We start from the raw sequence: 23,178 nt of genomic DNA on the forward strand, positions 1-23,178 counted from the left end.
AGAGCGGTTCCTCAGTGGAACAGGCTTCCTCCGGAGGTGGTAAACTCTCCTTCCCTGGAGGTTTTATATGCAGATGCTAGATGGCCATCTGTCAGCAATGCTGATTCTATGACTTTCAGCAGATCATGAGAGGGAGGGCATCTTGGCCACCTTCTGGGCATGGAGTAGGGGTCACTGGGGGTGCGGGAGGGGAGGTAGTTGTGAATTTCCTGCATTGTGCAGGGGGTTGGACTAGATGACCCTGGTGGTCCCTTCCAACTCTATGATTCTATGAGAGTAGTGCCCCTCACTTCCCTCTAGTAACTTTTCTAGTAACATTTCTCCCCTTTCCCCTTTTGGCCCCGGCTCTCAGGAGGCGGGCAAAGACGGGAGCAAAACTTCCAAGCCGCACAAGGTGACCCGGGAGCACCGCGAGAGGCCCCGGAAGGACTCGGAGAGCAAAGCCTCCTCCAAAGACCCCGAGAGGGATCCCGGTAAGCCTCCAAAGGACTCCTCGAGGAAAGCTGCCGAGAACAAGGCGCCCAAGGAGGACAAGCCCCTCCCCAAGGCAGCCTTCAAGGAACCCAAGCTGGCTCTGAAGGAGCCCAAGGCGGAGAACGCCTCGCCCAAGGGGGCCCCCCCGCCGGGCGAGCTCAAGCCGTCCAGCAAGAGGCCCCCAGCGGTGGAGTCACCCAAGCCCAGTGCCAAAAAGCCGAAGAAGAGCAGCTCGAAGGGGGCCAAGACCGTCCCGGCCACTTCGCCCCGCGCCGCGTCTTACGCCGAGAAGCGGCCCCCCAAGGAGAAGCCCGGCGCCAAAGCGGAGAAGGCAAAGGCGGAGAGCGAGCCCAAGGCCCTCAAGAAGCCCGTGGAGGTGGCGGCGGCGGCGGTGGTGGCGGCAGCGGAGGAGTCCAATTCAGAGGACGAGGCTTCTCTGAAATCGGAGGTGAGCGGCCTGCGAGCTTGGGGCAGGGGGAGGAGCGTGGTGTAGACTTCCCCGTTTGTCAGATGGTGTCCACTATGCAGGCGGTAGCTATCTTGGTGCCTGTTCATCGTAAGAACATAAGAAAAGGCCATGCTGGATCAGACCCAGGCCCATCAAGTCCAGCAGTCTGTTGCCACAGTGGCCAACCAGGTGCCTCTAGGAAGCCCCCAAACAAGACGACTGCAGCAGCATTGTCCTGCCTGTGTTCCACAGCACCTAACATAATTTAAGGCATGCTCCTCTGATTCTGGAGAGAATAGGTATGCATCATGACTAGTATCCATTTTTACTAGTAGCCATTTAACTTCCACTGAAGGAACAGGTTTGTAACGTGAGGGTGTTGCTGAATCCTGGCTTACAAATGGAGGCTCAGGTTTCCTCTGTGGCACAGTAGCACTGTTTACCAGCTTTGGCCAATATATCAGCTATGTCCCTTCCTTGAATAGTTATTTGACTGTTATGATCCATGCAATGATCAAATCCAGGTAAGACTACTAGTAGTCATGCATAGCCCTCTCCTCCATGAACATGTCCACTCCCCTCTTAAAGCCTTCCAAGTTGGCAGCCATCACCACATCTTGGGGCAGGGGAGTTCCACAATTTAATGATGCGTTGTGTGAAGAAATCCTTCCTTTTATCTGTTTTGAATCTCTCACCTTCCAGCTTCAGCAGATGATTCCCGCGTTCTAGTATTATGAGAGAGGGAGAATGGTATGCCAATAAAGGTTAATTAAATGAAATGAAATGAAACGAGAGAGGGAGAAAAGCTTCTCCCTGTCCACTCTCTCCATACCTTGTACTGAATCAGACCCCTGGTCCATCTGAGTCAGCATTGTCTACTCAGACTGGCAGCAGCTCTCCAGGGTCTCAGGCGGAGGTCTTTAACATCATCCACCGCCTAGTCCTTTCTTTTAAAAAATGGAGATGCTGGGGATTGAACCCGAGATCTTCTGTACACCGAGCAGGTGCTGTACCACTGAACCATGGCCCCTCCCTGCCTGCTGGTACTGTTGAAGCAGATCTGTGGGAGATTAGGATGCAATGGGAGGGTCAGGGAATTACAACATCAGGTACAGGTAGGCCCAAGTTAGGGATGTTGAGTTGAGGATCTGGCAGAGGGGGGAGAAAAGGGACCCATCTTTGTCCAGAGCTAAGCGCCCTCTATCCTTCCCTCCATGGTGACTTCCAAAGCAGAGGGGGAAATTGCCCAACCTAAAAATAAAGTTGGGTACCCAAAAGGTTAGGTGAAATAAAAAACAAACAATTAAGTGTATTTATTATAAAGCACTCATGCATATATTAAAAACAAGCCCCTATGGCAACAAACACATTTCTGCTTCCAGGCCTTCTTCAGTGGTCCAGTAAAACATATGCACACACAAATCTTAATTACAAATAAAACGATTTTATATGAGCCCGGGTATGTATTGTAAGTTTTAATACGGGTGGACTTTGTGCTTATGGTACCAGAATTTTACTGAAACATGTCTTGAATTGTCAAAGCACACCTTCAAGGAATGTAGTATAAATATATCTTTTTGGAACGGGCTGGCATTACGTACAATGTTGGCATTACATACGTTCCTTGAAGTTGTGCTTTTACAGTTCGAAACATATTTCAGGAAAATTCTGGTACCGTAACTCCACCTGTATTAAATCTTACAGTACATACCCAGGCTCATATAAAATAGTTTTATTTGTTAATGAAGGTTTATGTGTGCATAATATGTTTCACTCGACCACTGAAGAAGGCCTGGTGGCTGAAACTTTGCATTCGGCATGTGGTTTTAGATTATCAACCCTGTATTTGTTGCTAGTCTAAGGGATTGTTTTTAATATATGTTTGAGCGCTTTATAATAAATATACTTAGTTGTTTAATTGTATTTTATTTCACCTAACCTTATGGTTGCCTGAGATTGGACCTGGCACCTTCTGCATGTGAAGTTGGGCCCGTCTCCCAAGAGGGCCTGTATCATTGGTCCATAATGGCAAAAGAGGCCTCTGTAGTTACTATGTACTCCTCTTAGTTACTTAGGAAAATCTCTGCAGGAAATGTGGGAGTGGGGGAGGGGGAGATCAGTGCCGTCATTCTGTCTCTTTCCTATGCCTCGGAGGGTTTAAGATTCTGCTCGTTTCTCTCCTTTCTATGGGGGGTGAAGTCCGCCGCGTCCAGCCCTTCGAACTCCAGCTCTGGCTCGGACTCCAGCTCCGACTCTGATTTCGAGCCGTCTCAGAACCACAGCCAAGGTGCGTTGCGGTTTGGAAACCTCACGTGAGTCTTGGTGCAAATTACACCTACCCTGCCTGAAAATACGGGGTTGTCGCTGTTTTAAAGATGACGGGCTCTTCCGTGGCGCTTTAGAGGGATCGGAGGGCTTTGCAATTTCTCAGTGATTGCTGTGATGATCCTGCTGTTGCAGCTGGGGGGAAGATGGGGTTGAGGGGCAGTAGGTAGCTATAGCCACCTGCTAATGGGAGTTGGTGGGTGGGTCATCCTGTCTGATGTTCTTTGTCTCTGCCCTCCGCTGGTCCATCCTAATACTTTCAGCACTGATAGTTTCTCCAACGCAGAACCTTTCCCTTTCCCGGTATCGGAGATCCTTTTAAATTGGAGATCCTGGGAATTGAACCTGGGACCTTCTGCACACAAGCTCCCAGCCCTGAGCTGTGCATCTCAAAGCAGAGGAGTGTGGGTGTCACGGGCAAAAATCTACCCTCTTGAAGATACCTTGTCCCAAGTCAGACCCCTGTAGTCCGTCCAGCCAAGGACGGCTCTCCAGGATCTTGGCTCAGGGAGGAGAGATTCTGCCCGATGCCTGAGATCCTTATCCCAGTCAGAAGCCCCGTCTCCCCCTGCAGGCATCGTAGCACCCACGGGTACCACATTGGGAACTCCTGGAGTAAGTGATGACTTTCTGTGGCAAGATGATAGAGGGGCAGCCCTGAGACTGGTGGGAACAGCAGCTGCTTCCAAGATCTCTGCATCCGCCCCACTATCCTTCAGATGACCCTGTGAGGGTCCCCCGTGTTGCACATGGGAGAAGCTGGAGAGCCGAGTGCTTTGGCAAAGGCCAACGAGCGTGCAGTGGCAGAGGCCAGATTCACTGCTCAAGTTTTTAGCCGGTGTCAAAGAACGTACAAACCTGCATTATCCTGCATTAGACCCTTGGTGCTTTTAGTCCACTGTTGTCTCACCTTGTAGTGTGAGAGTTATCCCCTGCACTGTTGGAGAAACTCGTCCCGAACAATCTTTCAAAAGCTTGTCTTGAGGAACGTTCTCTAAGATTCATCATGCCAGAGAGAGTCACTCCTCTAACTCTTGCTAATACAAAGTTAATCTTTTGGACATGAGTTTTTCTCTTTTAAACGGCCAGCAACTAAACGAGACACCAGTAGAATCTTTTATTATAACGAAGAAGAGACTCGTTTTATTAAGCAAGACAGTAAAAAATAAAGGCGTTAGATAATTAACCCCTCAGAAACTGTGGAAATGCGTGCGAACAAGATCAGCGTATCTAGCGTTATTTATTCATATTATAATTGTTTACAACAAATCAGGGTTTTAGCTTTTTGTCTCTGCTTTTAGGGATTATCGAAAGAGACCCAAAGTACCCAATATCTCACCGAGGTATCTTAATCTCTGCTCTTGGAGACTCTAGCCAGGGAAATCTGATTTGCTTATCACAGGAGTTCTTATGTATAGAGAAAATTATATCTTATCTTTCTCTAAGTTTGGTTCTCACAATCATGTGGCCGTTTCTGAATATCTGATTGGTTACTCTAAATAAGAGACCACAGGTGGAGATAGCCAGCATGCACATATGTGATCCTCCAAGATAGGCCAAGATAAGAACTCTTAAAAAGCAATTAATCTAGCCCTTTTCTGTAATTGTTCCAACTAACTATCCAAGGCAAAAGGATGGTCAGAACAACAGGTGCGCAGTCTCTCATTCAACTTGCAAACTCAGCAAGAAAAAAGGAATGATATCATTGCTACTGCAGCAATCTTGAGTGGCAATGGCTCCCAAGCAGAGAAAGGTCTTTCCTGCTACTTGAGTGTGGTTGCCGGGGATTGATCCTGGATGCACACGGGCCTGACCACTGAATCCTGGGCTCCCTGGCTGAAAGCAGACAAGCATGGCTGCGGAATGGGCTCTCCCACTGAGCCATGACTGTACTCCCTCAGATGGAACAGATTTTAAACTCCCCTGGTGCGCCTAGCCAAGACTCGTCTCTGACTGGCAGCAGCTCTCCAGGGGCTCAGGCAGAGGAAGGTCATTCGTAACATCTGCTGTCTTTGGATCCTTTGACTGGGGGGTGCCGGGAATCAGTGGGCGGCTTCTGCTTGCGCACAGTGCGCTACCGCTGAGCTGGGGGCCCTCTGGCTAACAGTGATGAGCGGACCCGTACGCTTCCACTCACAAACGCATGAACACACATGAACACATGAAGCTGCCTTATCCTGAATCAGATCCTTGGTCCATCAAAGTCAGTATTGTCTATTCAGACCAGCAGTGGCTCTCCAGGGTCTCAGGCCTTTCACATCAACTTCTTGCCTAGTCCCTTTAACTGGAGATGCCGGGGATGGAACCTGGGACCTTCTGCATGCCAAGCAGATGCTGTACCAGCCACAGCCCCTCTGCTTCGTACCATTGGTCCATCTGGTATTGTCTGCTATGCTTATCAGAGACTCCCGAGGTCTGGGCAGAGGGAGAACTTCCCCAGCCCCCAACGTGAGGGCCTTGAACTGAGGAATTAAGCCCCTGGTACCTTTTGTGTGCGAGGCATCTGCTCTGCCTTGAAACGAAGAATAATCCTATGTAGCACATTCAGAGTGTTCTTAGAACAGCTTGCGATATTATAGCTTAGATTAGGGTTGCCAACTCCGGATTGGGAAATACTTGGAGATTTTTGGGGTGGAGCCTGAGGAGGACAGGGTTTGGGGAGGGGAGGGACTTCTATGCCATAGAGTCCAATTGCCAAAGCAGCCATTTTGTCCAGGTGAAGCGATCTCTTTCGGCTGGAAATCAGTTGTAATAGCGGGAGATCTCCAGCCACCACCTGGAGGTCGGTAACCATAGCTTAGATCCTAACCATGTTTTCCACCAGCGTGTTTTCCACCAACTTCCACCAGCGGAAAAGTGTGGGCCAGTTTTCAGAAACTCCCCTCCCCCGGTGTGGACTCCCACTTTCCCCTCATGCTGTTGGGGAACCCTGACCAGTGTGATGGGGGGGGGGGGCACAGCAGGCTGCAGCATAGGGGAAGGCAGGAAGGTTTTTTTCTGCGAGTCCCTCTCTGCTGATGGTAGATACAGTCAAAGGTCTTAACCTCTGAGCTGCTTGCAAAGCAGGCCAGTATTTGCACCCTCGCCGCTTACGAGGGAGACGGAGGTGCTTCAGCCCCCTGGAGAATTTGCAGGAGAGTTGGGATGCAAACCAGGGGCTTCCTGATCCACGGCTCGGTTTCTCAGCTGCTGCCTGACCAACAGCTCTTCAAGGCGTTGAGCCCGAGGAGGGCGAGAAACGAGTGCCCGACAACGGAGGGTAAAGGCCTCCCAGGGCAGGCCATGGGGTCTCCTCCTCCTGCTGTTTAGGCCAGCCATGTATAAAGTGGGAGTGGTACCTGAACATAAACCAATACCACTGTACAATTATGAGTCTGTTTTATATACATTCATTAATGGTTAACTCCATTACATATATAAGCTTTAATACGGATATTTTATAATTTTTTATTAAAGGATTTTTAGGATACAGAAATAAAAAGGGGAACTTGGGGAAAGAGAAAAATATTCGATTCAGAACATATGAATATTCCATCTTACAAAAATCCATTTGATTTATAGTGCATCCAATCCAATATTTTCTCATCTAATAAGCATTATTTAAACCTACATTAGTATTTACACTGGTGATACATATCATTTTCAACATCTAGTTGACTCTTTTCTATTTCTTATATTTCTACTTAGAACAATTGATTAAATCTTTTTGTGCATCATCCATGTTTATCATTAAAAAAATTGCCGTTTCGCCGGAATTCATTTAATATGGATATTGTAACATAAATACATAAGCTTTTAAAAAGGTTTCGCGATTTTTCCTTGTTTCACTTCAGCTTCCTCAGAAGTCTGTTGCTTTAAAATTTCACAGGAGAATCTTAGCTGCTTTTGAAGTCTTACCGATTCTTATTCCCGGACTCTATGTAAAACAAAGTTTCCAACGTAAGTTTACTTATCCCCTATTAACTTACGTATTATACAGACAAAACGGTGTTACTGTATTTACTTGCTTGGGTAATTATAGTAACATTATTTTGTTAAGGGGAAATCGCGAAACCTTGTCAAAAGCATATGTATTTATGTTACAATATCCGTATAAAAGCTGATATATGTCATGCAGTTAACCGTCAATGGATGTATATAAAATAGACTCATAATTGTATAATAGTATCGGTTTCTATTGGTTGCTGTTTAGGCTAGAGCTTTGTGGAGGTGGATGCCTTAAATTTCACAGGAGAATCTTAGCTGCTTTTGAAGTCTTACTGATTCTTATTCCTGTTCTCTTTGTAAAACAAAGGTTATAACATAAGTTTACTTATCCCGTCTTAACTTATTTATTATACAAACAAAATAACGTTACTGTATTTACTTGCTTGGGTAAATAGCGTAACATTATTTTGTTTGTATAAAGTGAAACAAGGGGAAATCGTGAAATGTTGTCAAAAACGTATTATTTACGGTACAATATCTGTATAAAAGCTTATATGTGTAATGGAGTTAATCGCTGATGAATGTATATAAAATAGACTCATAATTGTATAGTGGTATCGGTTTCTGTTGGTTGCTGTTTAGGCTAGGGCTGTGTGGAGGTGGATGGGAAATGGCGGAATCCCTGGTTTTTAGTAGTTTTCCCTGGTTTCGGTGTTTTCGGAAGGATTGCACCATTTGTGGGGTCAAAGACCTGGATCTCCTGGTGTACGAAGCCGGGAGAAAGGGGCGGGTTGGGGAATAAAGGTAAGGCTTATTCATGATGCCTGATACGATAAGCGTTTTATGGGTTGGGTTAAAGCAGGGCTTCTTAAACTTTTTCCACTCACGACCCCTTTTTGCCCAAGAAATTTTTACGCGACCCCGGGTATATAAAATAGATATACAAATCAAACATTTACTAATAATAAATCATAAAGAAATTTATTTTAATTTTTTTTGAAAAAATAGTGACCCACACATTCAGTTATGCAACCCCATATGGGGCCGCGACCCACAGTTTAAGAAGTTTTGGGTTAAAGCAGGGTGTGGGGAGAGGGAACCTCTGGACGCTCTGTTCCTTGTTCTCCGACGTTTGGCTTTCCCCCATTGATTTGCTTTGTAATCGGAGAGTCAGGGCGAGCCAGGAGGAGAAGGAAGAGACAGTAGCCTGAATTGGGGTCGCACATAACACACCCCGCCAGGTGTTCAACCATCGGCTTGTGGAGCAACAGCAAAAAAAGCAGGCTTGCCCAGGCCTCAGTGGTCCTCCTTAAGCAACTGGCAGTCTCTGGTCATCTTGGTGAGCCGTACGGCCTTAGCAACCCCCTGGGAGAACCAGATGGATAGCCACAGTCTGACGGCGGGGGCCCTGAATGTGCAATTCCGTTTGGCGCTGAAATCCAAATTCTCAGGCGTCGTGCCCATTAAAACCGCTTTTTCCTGGCTTCCTATGCCCAGGGCCGCTGCGATCCATGGTGGAGGACCTCCAGTCTGAGGAATCGGATGATGATGACAGCTCGTCTGGGGAAGAGACAGCTGTCAAGGTGACCCCCATCAGCAGAGACCCCAGGTGAGCCAGCGGCCCGGTTGGCACACACGGGTTTTGCAACCTTGCTTTATGCTTGAGTAATGTGTTGTGGCAGTTAATATAGCCATGCTCTAAAAGAAGGAGTCTAGGAGGCCTTGTAAGGTGATTTGTTTGCCTCCTTCCGTCCTTCCTACCCTGCTCAGCGCTGAATGTTGTACCTTGATGTGGTCAGGGTGAGACAGCAGCTTTGTCATCTGTATTGTTGTTTTGTTTTTTCCTTTCCCTAGATTTAACAGCCATTGGCTATTCATCTAACCTTTCACACTTTAAAAAAGGGGAAATGAAATTTAATTTTTCCTTGACGCTATCAAGAGAAAAGTTGCCACATCTCTCACGCAATTGACCCATCTATCTGACAGCAGATAATGCAGTATCCGCATCTCAGAAAGTGTCTTTAGCTATTTTATCAAGGGAGTGCTATATTTATTTTGTGCAATATTATTTTGTGGACATGCAAAAACAATAGGGCCTAGGGAGTCTATTTAGTCCGGACAAAATGGGCATTTTCGTTCTGCAGTAATTTTATTGTATCGCCCTTGTGTCTCGGCTGAGTCTAAAGCATTACATCTTGCCGGTAAAAAAGCTCGTCTGAACTTATGAATTTCTAACCAGCGGAAATAGCAAGAAGAAAGTTCGGTTGAAGGGTATCTGGTTGCACAAAACTGTATTGGATGTTGCAGCCTCATTAGAAAGTGCAAGTGAAGCCAGTTTGCACGCACAATGTTGCTTAATTCACCTTTCTGTCACCTGGGCGGCAGGGTGGGGAAGGATAAGAGGGGCTATCGGAAGTATAGAAGAGCCGTGTCCTGAACCAGGCAAGTCCTGCCAGATGGTCCTTGGGGATTTCAGAATAGAATCATACAGTTGGAAGGGACCCCCAGGGTCATCTGGTCCAACACCCTGCACAATGCAGGAAATTCACAACTACCTCCCCCCCATACACCCCCCCCCCAAGTAACTCCCTATTCCATGCCCAGAAGATGGCACCAGAAAAAAACCCTCCAGGATCCCTGGCCAGTCTGGCCAGGAGGGAAGTTGCTTCCTGACCCCAAAGTGGCAATCGGCATTACCCTGGGCATGTAAGAAAGGACCACGAGAGCCAAATGCTGAAACTTTTTTGATTTAATTTCAACCCGTTGGTTCTGGTATGACCTTCTCGGGCAACAGAAAACAACTCCGCACCATCCTCTGTATGACAGCCCTTCAAGTATTTAAAGATGGTTATCATATCACCTCTCAGTCGTCTCCTCTCCCGGCTAAACGTACCAAGCTCCTTTAACCTTTCCTTATAGCACCTGGTTTCCAGACCCCTCACCCTCTTCATTGCCCTCCTCTGGACACGTTTCAGCTTGTCTACATCCTTCTTAAATTATGGTGCCCAAAACTGAACACAATACGGTGAGATCTAACTAGAGCAGAGTAAAACGATACCATCACTTCACGTGTTCTGGACACTATACTTCTGTTGATACAGCCCAAAATTGAATTTCCTTTTTTAGCAACTGCATCATACATAATTGTTCAGTGTATGGTCCACTAAGACCCCAAGATCCTTTTCTCACACACTACTGCCAAGGCAAGTCTCCCCCATCCTGCATTTGATTTTTCCTACCTAAATCCAGAACTTTACGTTTATCTTCGTTGAAATTCATTTTATTAGTTTTAGCCCAATTCTACAGCCAGTCAAGATCATCCTGTATCCTCGCTCTGTCTTCTGCCATATTTGCGACCCCTTCCAATTTAGTATCATCTGCAAATTTACTAAGCATCCCCTCTATTCCTCCATCCAAATCATTGATAAAGGTGTTGAACAACACAGGGCCCAGGACAGTTCCCTGAGGAGCTCCACTTGTCAGTCCTCTCCAAGGGAATGAGGGACCTTTAACAAGCACTCTTTGAGTTTTCAGCTAAACATCTGTCAACCAGTTACAGTTCCACCTAACAGTAATATGATCTCAACTACATTTTACCAACTTGCCAACAAAAATATTATGTGGACCGGAATGTACCAAGCACTCTGAAAAACGGTGCAGATGCAGTTTCTTCAATGCCCCAGAGGGCTTGTTGGCTTTAAAATGAATCAGTTGGGGGAAGGGTCTTCTGGATTAGTCACCCCAATAATTGCTTGCTTGCGTGGGCTGGTAACAGAAACATGGGACAGACAGCCAAGGACCTGAGCCGTCTCCAGTAAGCAGCGCTGGTTGCCAGAGCTTAACGTTTCCTGCCGGGGAGCTGGAAATCTTTCTTTTTCTCTGTTGTTTCCCTCTCCTTCCCCGTCGAGTGTGCTGCGTAGTGGCTGAAGAGCCTAAGTGTTGCCAGAGAGCCGTCTAGGCCAGCAGTCCCATTTCAGGCAGCAGCGTGTCGCCTCGGAGAGTTTGCAAGCCAGCCGTGATAGCTTGCCTCCGAACGTGGAGGTTCTGCTCCTTGCTACCCCCAGCGAACAGCCGTTTGGAGAGAGGGTGACTGGTGCCTCTTTTTCCCCACTTTCCTCTCCAGGCTCAGCCATAGCGACAGCGACAGCGATAACAGTGCGGATTCCTGCTTGCCAAGCCGCGAACCTCCTCCTAGCCAGAAACTCCCCCCTTCGAGCAATAAGGTAACCTTGAGCCAGGGCTTTACCACTCCTGTCTCAAAGCTTATTTCCCCCCTGCTTGGTAAATTCCCGGAAGAGTCAGTTGAGCTTTTGGCAAAGAAGCTCCCATTAGGAGAAGGTCCTCAGCTCACGCTCTGAACTGCCAAGTTCTGCGCTGCTGCTATTAAAATATGCAGTACTTTATTAGAGAATGATCGTTAGAATATTTTACAATTTTACCAATTTTAAGGTGATGATTTTAACCAGGGGTTGGTTTTTATTGCTCTTACACCTTTATTTGTACGGGCAGTCTGTGATTCTGCGGTGCAAAACTATTGAGTCTGGAAATTTTGATGTGTTGGCAGGTAATTGGTCAGTTGACCGTATTAATAAATTTGAGACCACTACTATGCAGTATTGGGGATCACAGCATCCTCCCTGCCCTGCCCCGCAGATCGGTGGAATTTGGCCTCCCTGCCTTTCCTCCCTTACGTATACACCCTCCTCACCCAACAGATTAAGGGGCAGACAGCTCCACCTCCCACTTGTCTCGTTCTCCTTTGGCGTTGTGTGTGTTTCCTCTGAACCGAACCTAATGGGTGCGTGTGATTGTTCCCCTAGAGCCAGCATGGTGTAATGGTTAAGAGCAGCGGACTCTGATCTGGAGAACCAGGTTTGATTCCCTGCTTTGTCACATGAGCAGCAGACTCTAATCTGGAGAACTGGGTTTGATTCCCCACTGCTCCATGAGTGGTGGACTCTAATCTGGTGAACTGGGTTGGTTTCCCCACTCCTCCACATGAGTGGTGAACTCTAGTCTGGAGAACCAGGTTTGATTCCTCACTCCTCCTTGAGCGGCGGACTCTAATCTGGAGAACCGGGTTGGTTTCCCCACTCCTCCACTTGAAGCCAGCTGGGCGACCTTGGGCCAGTCACAGTTCTTCCCGAACTCTCTCAGCCCCACCTACCTCACAGGGTGTCCGTTGTGGGGAGAGGAAGGGAAGGCGATTGTAAGCCGGTCTGAGTCTCCTTAAAAAGGTAGAGAAAATCGGGGTATACAAACCAACTCACCTTCTTCTCTTCTTAACCCTTCTCAGGTTCCTGGGAGAAAGAGTCCGGAGTCCTGCAGCAAGCCAGAAAAGATCCTCAAGAAAGGGACCTATGACAAGGTAAACTTCACGATGAGGGGGCCTTTTGGGTTGCCCGGAGCGGGAGAGGTCCGGCCTCTTTGGGATATCCTTGCTGCACTTTGCTGGGAAATAAAACCAGCCCTAACTAGCTGAAGCTGTCCATCCCCGGGGCCTTGTGAACATGTGAAGTTGTCTTATACCAAGTCCAGACCCTTAATCCATCCAGCCCAGAGCTGCGGGGAGGGAAAAGGTTTTCCCCGTGGCTTGCTTCTAAAGATTCTTTTAAGTGGACAAGCCAGGAGTTGAAGAAGAAGAGTTGATTTTTATATGCTGACTTTCTCTTACCGCTTAAGGCAGAATCAAACCAGCTTATAGTCACCTTCCCCTCCCCATAGCAGACACCCTGTGAGGTAGGTGGGGCTGGGGCATAAGATTGCAGAGCTGTGACTAGCCCAAGGTCACCCAGCTGGCTTCATGTGTAGGAGTGGGGAAACAAATCCAGTTCACCAGAGTAGCCTCCGCCGCTCATGTGGAGGAGTGGGGAATCAAACCTGGTTCTCCAGATCTGAGTCCACCACTCCAAACCACCGCACTTAACAACTACACCATGCTGGCTCTCATGCTGGAGCCTGGGACCTCCTGCCCATAGAACCTTCTGCTGCTGTGCCTCTCTCGATTGCTTTTAGCTCTAGATTCCACGCAGCTGTCTTGAATTTGGCCAAAGGATAACTGCATATCTGTGGCTCAGTGGTAGAGCCTCTGCTTGGCATGCAGAAGGTCCCGGGTTCAATCCCTGGTGTCTCTTATAAAAAGATTTTTATATGATGGTGGGGGGAGAGAGAGCGGAGTTCCCATTCCTTTCTGCCCATCAATTCATCCTTCCATACTTGGTAAGATCAAAGGGGTTCTTGTTACTCACTTAGATTTCGGAGGGTGAGGTATTTCTTCCTTAAGATAGTTCATAAGTTGGTTATAGGTAACGGAGGTTCAAGCCTAAAGCCAAAGAGATGCTTGCGGCGATGCAATCTCCCCTCGATGGACAACATCCACACCTCTGGGGGACTTTAAAAAGCTCCCTCGGAGAGTATGGGAGTCATACCACTTTCTTCTGGCTGCAGAGGAATTCCTGCTTCCCGGTCCACTATTTAGAACCGGATTGGAGTGCTAAAAAACACTCCAATTCAAAGCGTTTCTTGGATTCCCTTGGGAGCTTTCCAAGGAACGTGTGCTGGGACCAGAAAGATATTAAATAAAGCAGCAAGGACTTTATCAAGCAGATCTGTGGGTAGACTAAACAAAAAACTTTTTGAGAGTTGTGGCAACCACCAATCAAAAGGAGTGATGTTTGAGGGGAAAGGAGAAATAAAACCCTCCTACCCCTTGGTCACGATACCTTTTCCGGGCTGAGAAGGTCCGCCAGCCACGTTTGCAAGATCCATTCGGAAGTACCGGAAGACCTCTAGGAAATAACTTCACTGCATTGCAAGACGATCGCTGGCAACAGGGAGACAGGAAGGATAGAAGCACTGCTGGACCGGAAGTGAGCTCCCTTGGTGCACCAATTAAAAGGTCTGACTCTAAAAACTACAGAAAGGGGACGACAGAAGGTCCGCGGTCTTACAACTTCCGGCTGACTTCCTACTTCCTTTATATTTGCCGACCTAGAGCGTCCAGAAAACTCGATGGTACTTCAAACTTTACAAGCTTATTTTTGAGCTAATTTTGAAAATCTGCGTTTAAATATCCTAGCGATTATGTTTAGCACAAAGTTCTAAACTACCCACACACTGGAAACAACGTTTAAAAGACTGAAGACCTACCCTTAAATTGAGAACACTGCTAGATTATATATCAGCTCCAAGGCAACGTTCTGGATCACTGCAAGTCCTGCAATCTCTAAACCTATAGATATAACAGTGGAGAAACAAGATAAAAAGACACGACCAATTAGCCAAACAAACTGATCTTTTTACTAAACAAATGGAAAAACAAATGAGCCAGCTAACTGAGATGCTAGCTGGAAAAATGGATACTGTGACAAAAGAAGTGATGGAGATGAAGACTCAGGTTACTTCAATGCAATCTAATATGATGACAATAGATGCTTCTATCAAGAAAATGACCGAAGAACATAAAGAAGTTAAGAAAAAAGTGGAAAGTCATGAAAAACAACTGAAAAAACTACAAACACAGGAGGAAACCATGAAAGATCAACTTGCTATGATGGACTTGAAAGTCAGAGAACCTAATCTACGCTTGAGAAATCTACCTGAAGATTGTGGAACTACAAGAGAATCACTGGTGAAAACATTGGCAGGCTTATTCCACATTGAAGAACAAGAATTAGACCATGCTATCAACAGGATCTACAGGATGCCCTTGCCCCCTAAACTGAAGAGAGCAAAGGCAAGAGATATCATGCTATCCTTCTATGATATCAGGATGAAAGATATAATAATGCAACAGCACTATAAAGATCCAATAGTCATGGATGGGAATGCATTAATACTCCTCAAAGATATACCAAGACACCTGATGTCAAAAAGGAATATTTTCAAAGACTTTACAGCAACTTTGAGGAAAAGTGGAATAAGATATAGATAGCTACTTCCACAAGGATTAACATTCACCTACAAAGAAGTGAAATACATTATCACCACGATAGATGTTGGAAAATTTCTGAGAAAATATAAAAGGGAACTCACAGGCCTTACACCAGATCAGAAACAAGACTCAAGCCAAGAAGAAGAAGAAGACTCAGAAAAAGGCGCAGTTGGTGGATTATAAAATTTATATATTAAGACTCTGACAATATGGCTAAAGTTATTTCGTGGAATGTGAACGGTTTAAATGAAAAGGTGAAAAGAGAACGGATTTTCAAATTTTTACAGAAACAAAAATATTCTCTAATATGTTTGCAGGAGACTCATATCTCCAGAAAAGACAAAAAGTACCTAGAAAGAAACTCCTTGGGGCAAATCTTCATCTCCTCATCAAATACAAAAACTAAAGGAGTATTTATTTATTCACACGCCTCATATGCTCCAGAACCCGTATATAAAGATGAAGAGGGCAGAATACTAATAATCAGAGCCAAAATATTAGGCCAAAAAACATTGGTAGTAGGGATCTACGCACCTAATGAGGGCAAGGCACAATTCTACAAGCAGCTTCATGACATCCTACTGCAACATGCAGAAGAACAATTATTGTTAATGGGTGATTTCAATGGAGTTATAGATTGTGCGTTGGATAAAAAATCAAAGGCCAAGGATGACAATGAAGGTTGCCTTCCTAAGACTTTTTTTCAACTTACAGATGAATTTAAAATACAAGACATTTGGAGAATAATGAATATGTCATCGAAAGAATATACTTTTTATTCCTCAAGACATAATTCACACTCCCGCATTGACATGATATGGGCAAGTAAATCTATATTTACGCAATTACGCAAGGTACAAACAATACCTATAACTTTTTCAGACCATAATCCGGTTTCCTTTCAATGGAATAATAGAAAAGCAGTCAGATGGAGATTAAATGATAGACTTTTACAAGAGGACAAACCAAGAGAAGAAATACAAACTCTTATCAAAGACTTTTTTGAGATCAATATGAATGGAGAAACCAGCTTAAATATAATTTGGAATGCTTTTAAGGCTGTGTTGAGAGGATTTATGATACAGAAGAATACTGCATGGAGGAAGAAACAATTACAACAAACAAATGATATACTTTGGGAATTACAAAATTTAGAGCAACAACTTATTTTGGAATCTAAAGAAGATCAGAGGAAAAATATTTTGTTAAAGATTAAGGTTGTTAAACATCAACTTAACTTGGTGGTTATGGAAGAAATGAATAAAAATATGAAATATGCAAAGCAGAGATATTTTGAACATGCTAATCGTCCAGGTAAACTTCTGGCCAGCCAATTGAGGGACTCTGTGCAGAAGAAGATAATTAGTAAACTACAGACTGAAAAAGGACCGGTTTATACTACAACAGCGGTACAGAAAGAATTTGTATCCTTCTATACTAGATTATATCAAAGATAAATATTTGAGAACAGTAAATATCAACAAGTTAACTCCCGAACAACATAAAGTTATAGATGCTCCAATTACAACAACAGAAATTGAAGATGCAATATCTAAACAGAAGATAGATAAAACACCCGGCCCAGATGGAATTACAGCTCTGTTTTTTAAGATGTTTAAAGATGGCTTGAAGAATCCCTTTTTGAAGCTATGCAATACGATATTGGACACGGGATTATCTCCTGAGACGTGGTCACATGCTTTTATATCACTAATCCACAAAGCTGGAAAAGATCCGGAAAGAGTAACTAATTACAGACCAATCTCTCTTTTGAATGTGGATTACAAAATATATGCCTCTATACTGTCGAATCGTCTAAAACAATTTATTACAACTTTGATTCATGAAGATCAAGCGGGCATTGTTCCTGGAAGACAGATAAAAGATAATCTGAGGATATTATTAGATGCAATGGAATACTATGAATAAAACAATCAACAGAAAGCTGCTTTTATTTTTTTGGATGCTGAGAAGGCTTTTGACATGGTTTCTTGGGAATATATGAAAAAAGTTTTGGAAAAAATGAATTTTGGTGTAAGATTTCGGACTGGGATTGACGCAATCTACAGTATACAAAGAGCTAAAATATTAGTGAATCAGATAATTGCGGAATACAAAAAGGAACTAGACAAGGATGCCCGCTTTCTCCTTTGCTTTTTATTTTGACTTTGGAAACTTTATGCTGCAAGATACGTGATACAGATTTAATCCACGGTCTCAAAGTAAACAAACAAGAATTTAAAATGAGAGCTTTTGCAGATGACTTATTACTTATTTTGAATGACCCGAATCAATCTATAAACAACTTATTGGAAGTATTGAAGCAATATGGTGAAGTTTCGGGATTTAAAATTAATCAAGATAAAACTCAGATATTGTTCAAGAATCTCTCAATAGAAGAACAAAAAAACTTCATAAATACATCAAGATGGGAGAAAACAAACAAAGTAAAGTATCTAGGTATTTGGATTACAAATAAAAGCAAAGATCTAATAGTCAACAATTATGTTAAACTATAGGAATTAATTAAAAAAGACATGATATCGTGGTCCAATAAAAATATTTCCTTTTTGGGCCATATTTCAGCAGTACAAATGAATATTTTACCAAGACTGTTGTTTCTATTTCAGAATTTACCAATTGTAACACAAACAAAATATTTTGATGTATGGAGGAAGGACTTGTTGAACTTTGTCTGGCAAGGGAAAAAATCCAGAATTGCCTACAAATATTTGGTTGACTCTAAAGAAAGAGGAGGATTTGCTCTTCCTAATTTTAAACTATATGCGGAAGCATCGGCTTTGGTATGGCTAAAGGACTGGATACAATGAAAGAATATCAGTTGATTGGATTTAGAAGGTTTTGATAATAGATTTGGGTGGCATGGTTACTTATGGTACGATAAACTTAAAAATCATACGGCTTTTCAACATCATATTGTGAAATCCTCTTTAATAAAAACTTGGTTGAGATACAAACATCTCTTAGAAATCAGAACGCCTTTATGGATCTCTACACAAGAAATGTTAGCATTACGACCATTGAGACCATTACGACCATCAATTTGTAACTTACCTGTGCCCTAAAAGATCAGGAAGATTTAAAAGAACATTTGACTTGGTTCCAATATCATCAGATAAAATCTGTATATAAACACAATATGAAAATAGGTTTCACCAAAGACAAATCAATTCTACAACGAACGTTATTGGAGAATAATGACCATCTAATCTCAAAGATGTACAAGATGTTGTTGATATTATATACAGAACAAGATCAAATTAAACCTACGATGATAACTTGGGCACAGACAGCGAGTTAAAATATTCCTTTGAATAGATGGGAAAGACTTTGGTCAAGAGACATGAAATCGTTAAGAGAGAATATTTAATCATTAAGAGAGAATTCTCGTTAAGAGAGAATATTTACAAGATGATCTATAGGTGGTATTTAACACCAAAAAAGTTGGCTAAAATGTATAAAACAATGTCACCAAACTGCTGGAAATGTCAAGACGAGGTTGGTTCCTTTCATCATGTTTGGTGGCTATGTGAAAAAGCTAAGAACTTTTGGGATATGATCTACAATGAACTAAGACTGATCTTACAAAAAAAATCCCTAAAACTCCGGAAATGATGTTGTTAAGTATTATACCGGAATCAATATTGACTCAGAGATCCTTTTTAATATATGCCACCATAGCCACAAGATTGGTATATGCAGCAAAATGGAAATTGTCAGAGGTGCCGGATAAGACTGACTGGATCAATAAAATGTTGGAACTAGCAGAAATGGCTAAACTTACAGCATTAGTAAATCAGAAGGAAAATATGGAATTTGTGGTAGAATGGGAGGCTTGGACAACATATTGTATAAATGAATTTAATTTGGGAAGTATCAAAGGTTACATTTTGAGCTAATTCAAGTGATTAAAGTAGAAATAATGATAAACAGTTTTTAAGACCATGAGATATGTAATTAAATATATAAATGACATATAATGAATTAGAATTTGAATGCAAAGGGGAGAATAGAGATACTAAAGAGATAGAGGAGGGAGAGGGGAAGTCAATAAGTAAGAACAATAATGATTAGAGAAAAATGGCTATGTTGTATGATTTCGTTGATTGGAGGATTGATGTTAATGTGATCTAATTAGAAAACAATTAAAAAAAAAATCCCTGGCGTCTCCAGTTAAAGGGACCAGGCAAGGAAGTGACGGGAAAGGCCTCTGCCTGAGACCCTGGAGAGCGGCTGCTGGTCTGAGTAGACAATACTGACTTTGATGGTAATGCAATGCCTTACTTTCAGCTCTCCTGGAAGGCAGGTATCTCCGTACTCCCTTTTATCAACGATTATGCCCATGCAAAATAGGAAAAGTGGAAACAATAGAACATGTTCTACTGCAATGTCCCTTCTACAACGACATAAGATTGCAGTACATTCTCCCCATATTGTCATCCTTTCCTGGGAGATCGGAAGAAGCTAAAGTTTCCCTTCTCTTAGCAGACTCCTCTCGGGAGATAACCACTCAAGTAGCCAAATTTTGCCTCCGGTCTAGTGGGATTCGTAAACGGCTGGTTGAAAACCTTTCCCCATTGAAGATCTTTCCTCCTCCTCTTCAAATCATCCCTCCCAGAACCATCAACTTTTATTATTTTAACCTACCTTCGATTTTTATTCAGAGCTGATTTGTATCGAAATAAAATTTGATTGATTGATTGACTTGGGTGGATCAAGGGTCTGATTCAGTAGGAGGCAGCTTCATGTGTTCATGAGCATTACATAAGTCCTGCTTTCCAGGGCACCTTTGGTCTCTTTATGGGAACACTCCCATAAAGTTCGTGAGGGAAACATCCTCCGCTGACCTGAATAATCAGTATTCCACCCTTTGGAGCTGGTTGCATGAGAAATGGGTTCACCAGTTTCAGGTGGGCTCTGTAAAGGTGGGGGCAGCGCATACAGGGAACGCCTGCTGTGTCGCTTTCTCATAAGAGCGACATAAGAAAGGCTGTGCAGGATCAGACCCCAAGGCCCATCAAGTCCAGTGGTCTGTTCACGCAGTGGCCAACCAGGTGCCTCAAGGAAACCCACAAATAAGATGACCGCAGCAGCATTTATCCTGCCTGTGTCCCACAGCACCTAATATAGACGCGCGCCTCTGATCCTGAAGAGAATAGGGATGCATCATGATTAGTGTCCATTTTTACTAGTAACCATGAATAGCCCTCTCCTCCATGAACATGTCCACTCCCCTCTTAAAGCTTTCCAAGTTGACAGCCATCACCACATCTTGGGGCAGGGAGTTCCACAATTTAACTATGCGTTGTATGAAGAAATCCTTCCTTTGTCTGTTTTGAATCTCTCACCCTCCAGCTTCAGCAGATGGTCCTGCATTCTAGTATTATGAGAGAGGGGAAAAAGCTTCTTCCTGTCCACACTCTCCATACCATACATACCGTATATACCTGTGTATAAGCCGACCTGCGTATAAGCCGAGGTGCCTAATTTCTCCCCAAAAATGGGAAAAAATTAGGCACCCGCGTATAAGCCGAGGGTCGGCTTATAACCCCTCCCCCCCCACAGGCTTACCTGACTGGGCTCCTGGCGGCGGGAAGCGGCGGATCCGGCGGGGGCGGCCTTCCTACAGCTGCAGGAGGCCCCCCCAGGCCGCTCCTGGTGGCGGGAAGTGGTCCGGGGGCGGCGGAGCGGCCTCCCTGTGGCCGCAGGGGGCCTCTGGAGGCCGCTCCCGGCCGGGAAAAGGCGGCCGGGGGCGGCTGAGCGGCCTCCCTGCGGCCGCAGGAGGCCTTTGGAGGCCGCTCCCAGCCGGGGAAAGGCGGCGGCGGTAAGTTCCCCCCTCCCTCCTCCCTCCCCCTTCTGCCGTATTGACCCGCGTATAAGCCGAGTTCGGCTTTTTCAGCCCTTTTTTTGGGCTGAAAAACTCGGCTTATAATCGAGTATATACGGTAATTTTATAGACCCCAATCATGTCTCCCCTTAACCACCTTCTTTCCAAGCTAAACAGCCTTAAGTGTTTTAACTGCTCCTCATAGAGCCGTTACTCCAGCCCCCTGTTTATTTTGGTTGCTCTTTTCTGCACCTTCTCAAACTCTGCAATGTCCTTTCTTAGGTGTGGTGACCAGAACTGTACACAGTATTCCAAGTGTGTTCTCACCGTAGATTTGTACGAGGGCAGTATGATAGCAGCAGTTTTATTCTCTATTTCTTGTCTAATTATGGCCAGCATGGAATTTGCCTTTTTCACAGCAGCCGCACACTGGGTCTGTGTGTTCATTGAGCGATCCCCTACCACCCCAAGACCCCTTTCTTGGTCTGTCGCTGCCAGCACAGATCCCATCAGTGTAAATGTGAAGCTGGGATTTTTTTTGCCCCAATATGCATCACTTTGCACTTGCTCACATTGAATCTCATTTGCCATTTTAATGCCCTCTCCTCCGGTTTGGAGAGATCCTTTCGGAGCTCCTTTTTCACTCTCGGTAGAGAATTGCCTGTCTAGCACCGCTGGGCTGCTCTAGACCACTCCTGGGTCTCCCCTGCTGAAGCAGGTGTGTCTCACCAACAACAAAGGGGGGAAAAACCTTACCCTAAAAACAACAGAATTAAGTACCCAAAGGTCAAGAAAAAACATCCAAGGCAAAGGTTATACAATGTACTTTACTTTAATGATACTGTTCATATGGCCAATTTGGCCCTGAACGATGTCAAACTGAGACCAAAATAAAAGGGGGGGGAAGGAACTATCTAAATAACCCATAAGGAAATTAATATTTTTTAATCTTAATTGACTGAGAAAGAAATTTGGCGACTGCCAATGTAGTATTAAAATCCACCCCTGCTAAAAGAACCCTCCAGATTATCCAGTTTGGAGATAGATTCCTGAATAAAAGGCTTTATCAATCTGTCTCTAGCCTCGTTGAGCAAGTCACAGCTAAACAAGGAATGCTGAAGGGTGTCTATTTGGCCAGAACCACATTGACAGACTCTCTCACAGCACAGTACCCTATTTAAACGACCTGTTAACTCCCCTGATGGGGTGGCATTCAGTCGAGCCAACATAAATAATCGTCTATATCGCGGGGTTATCAGAAAATCAAGGTTATACAATGTAAAGGTTATATCGATACAAAATATGTATATATTTATTACAGGCTAAAATCAATAACATATATAAGGCCCTGCAATAGCCTACAAAACCAACAGGTTTTTGTAAATATACAACACAAATAGACATAAAATCGCAGAATTAGACTGTGACCAAACGCGTTTCGGCCAAATGGCCTTCTTCAGTGGTCAAAACACTCACAATTCCAGATTACAAATGACTTTCTAAAAATCTTTATGACTGTTGTTACATTGTGTTCTGCAAGGCTTCTTCATCTGTTTCAGGCTTCCATACAAATGGGCAACTAACCCCCTGTGTGCGTTTCCCTCTTAATGAGGAGATGCTACATTTCAGCCATAAATAAAATTGCCAACGTATCTCAGTCATAAAGATGTCACAAAGTCTGGAGCAATTATAAAATATTTAGGTAGAAAAAAAAGAAGAGTTGGTTTTTATATGCCGACTTTCTCTGCCACTTAAGGAAGAATCAAACCGGCTTACAATCACCTTTCCTTCCCCTCCCCACAACAGACACCCTGTGAGGTAGGTGGAGCTGAGAGAGCTGTGACTAGCCCAAGTTCACCCAGCTGGCTTCGTGTGGAGGAGTGGGGAAACCAACCAGGTTCGCCAGATTAGCATCCACTGCTCATGTGGAATCATAGAGTTGGAAGGGACCACCAGGGCCATCAAGTCCAACCCCCTGCACAATGCAGGAAATTCACAACTACCTCCCCCCTCCACACCCCCAGTGACCAGAAGATGGCCAAGATGCCCTCCCTCTCATCATCTGCCTAAGGTCACAGAATCAGCATTGCTGACAGATGGCCATCTAGCCTCCGCTTAAAAACCTGCAGGGAAGGAGAGCTTACCACCTCCCGAGGAGTGGGGAATAGAACCCGGTTCTCCAGATCGGACTCCACCGCTCCAAACCACCGCTCTTAACCACTA

General features: G+C 44.4%; 1 protein-coding gene across 1 annotated transcript in view; it reads left to right on the forward strand.

The window, feature by feature from the left end:
* MLLT1 (MLLT1 super elongation complex subunit) overlaps window positions 1-23,178 on the forward strand; it is a 50,579-nt gene that overhangs the window by 21,244 nt on the left and 6,157 nt on the right. The window contains exons 6-10 of the mRNA XM_056844370.1: window positions 353-922; window positions 3,122-3,209; window positions 8,672-8,783; window positions 11,298-11,397; window positions 12,471-12,542. Of these exons, the coding sequence (XP_056700348.1) occupies window positions 353-922; window positions 3,122-3,209; window positions 8,672-8,783; window positions 11,298-11,397; window positions 12,471-12,542 (942 nt within the window). The remainder of the gene's footprint in view (window positions 1-352; window positions 923-3,121; window positions 3,210-8,671; window positions 8,784-11,297; window positions 11,398-12,470; window positions 12,543-23,178) is intronic.

The sequence above is a fragment of the Euleptes europaea genome, chromosome 2, assembly GCF_029931775.1.
Source record: "Euleptes europaea isolate rEulEur1 chromosome 2, rEulEur1.hap1, whole genome shotgun sequence".
Lineage (NCBI taxonomy): Eukaryota > Metazoa > Chordata > Lepidosauria > Squamata > Sphaerodactylidae > Euleptes > Euleptes europaea.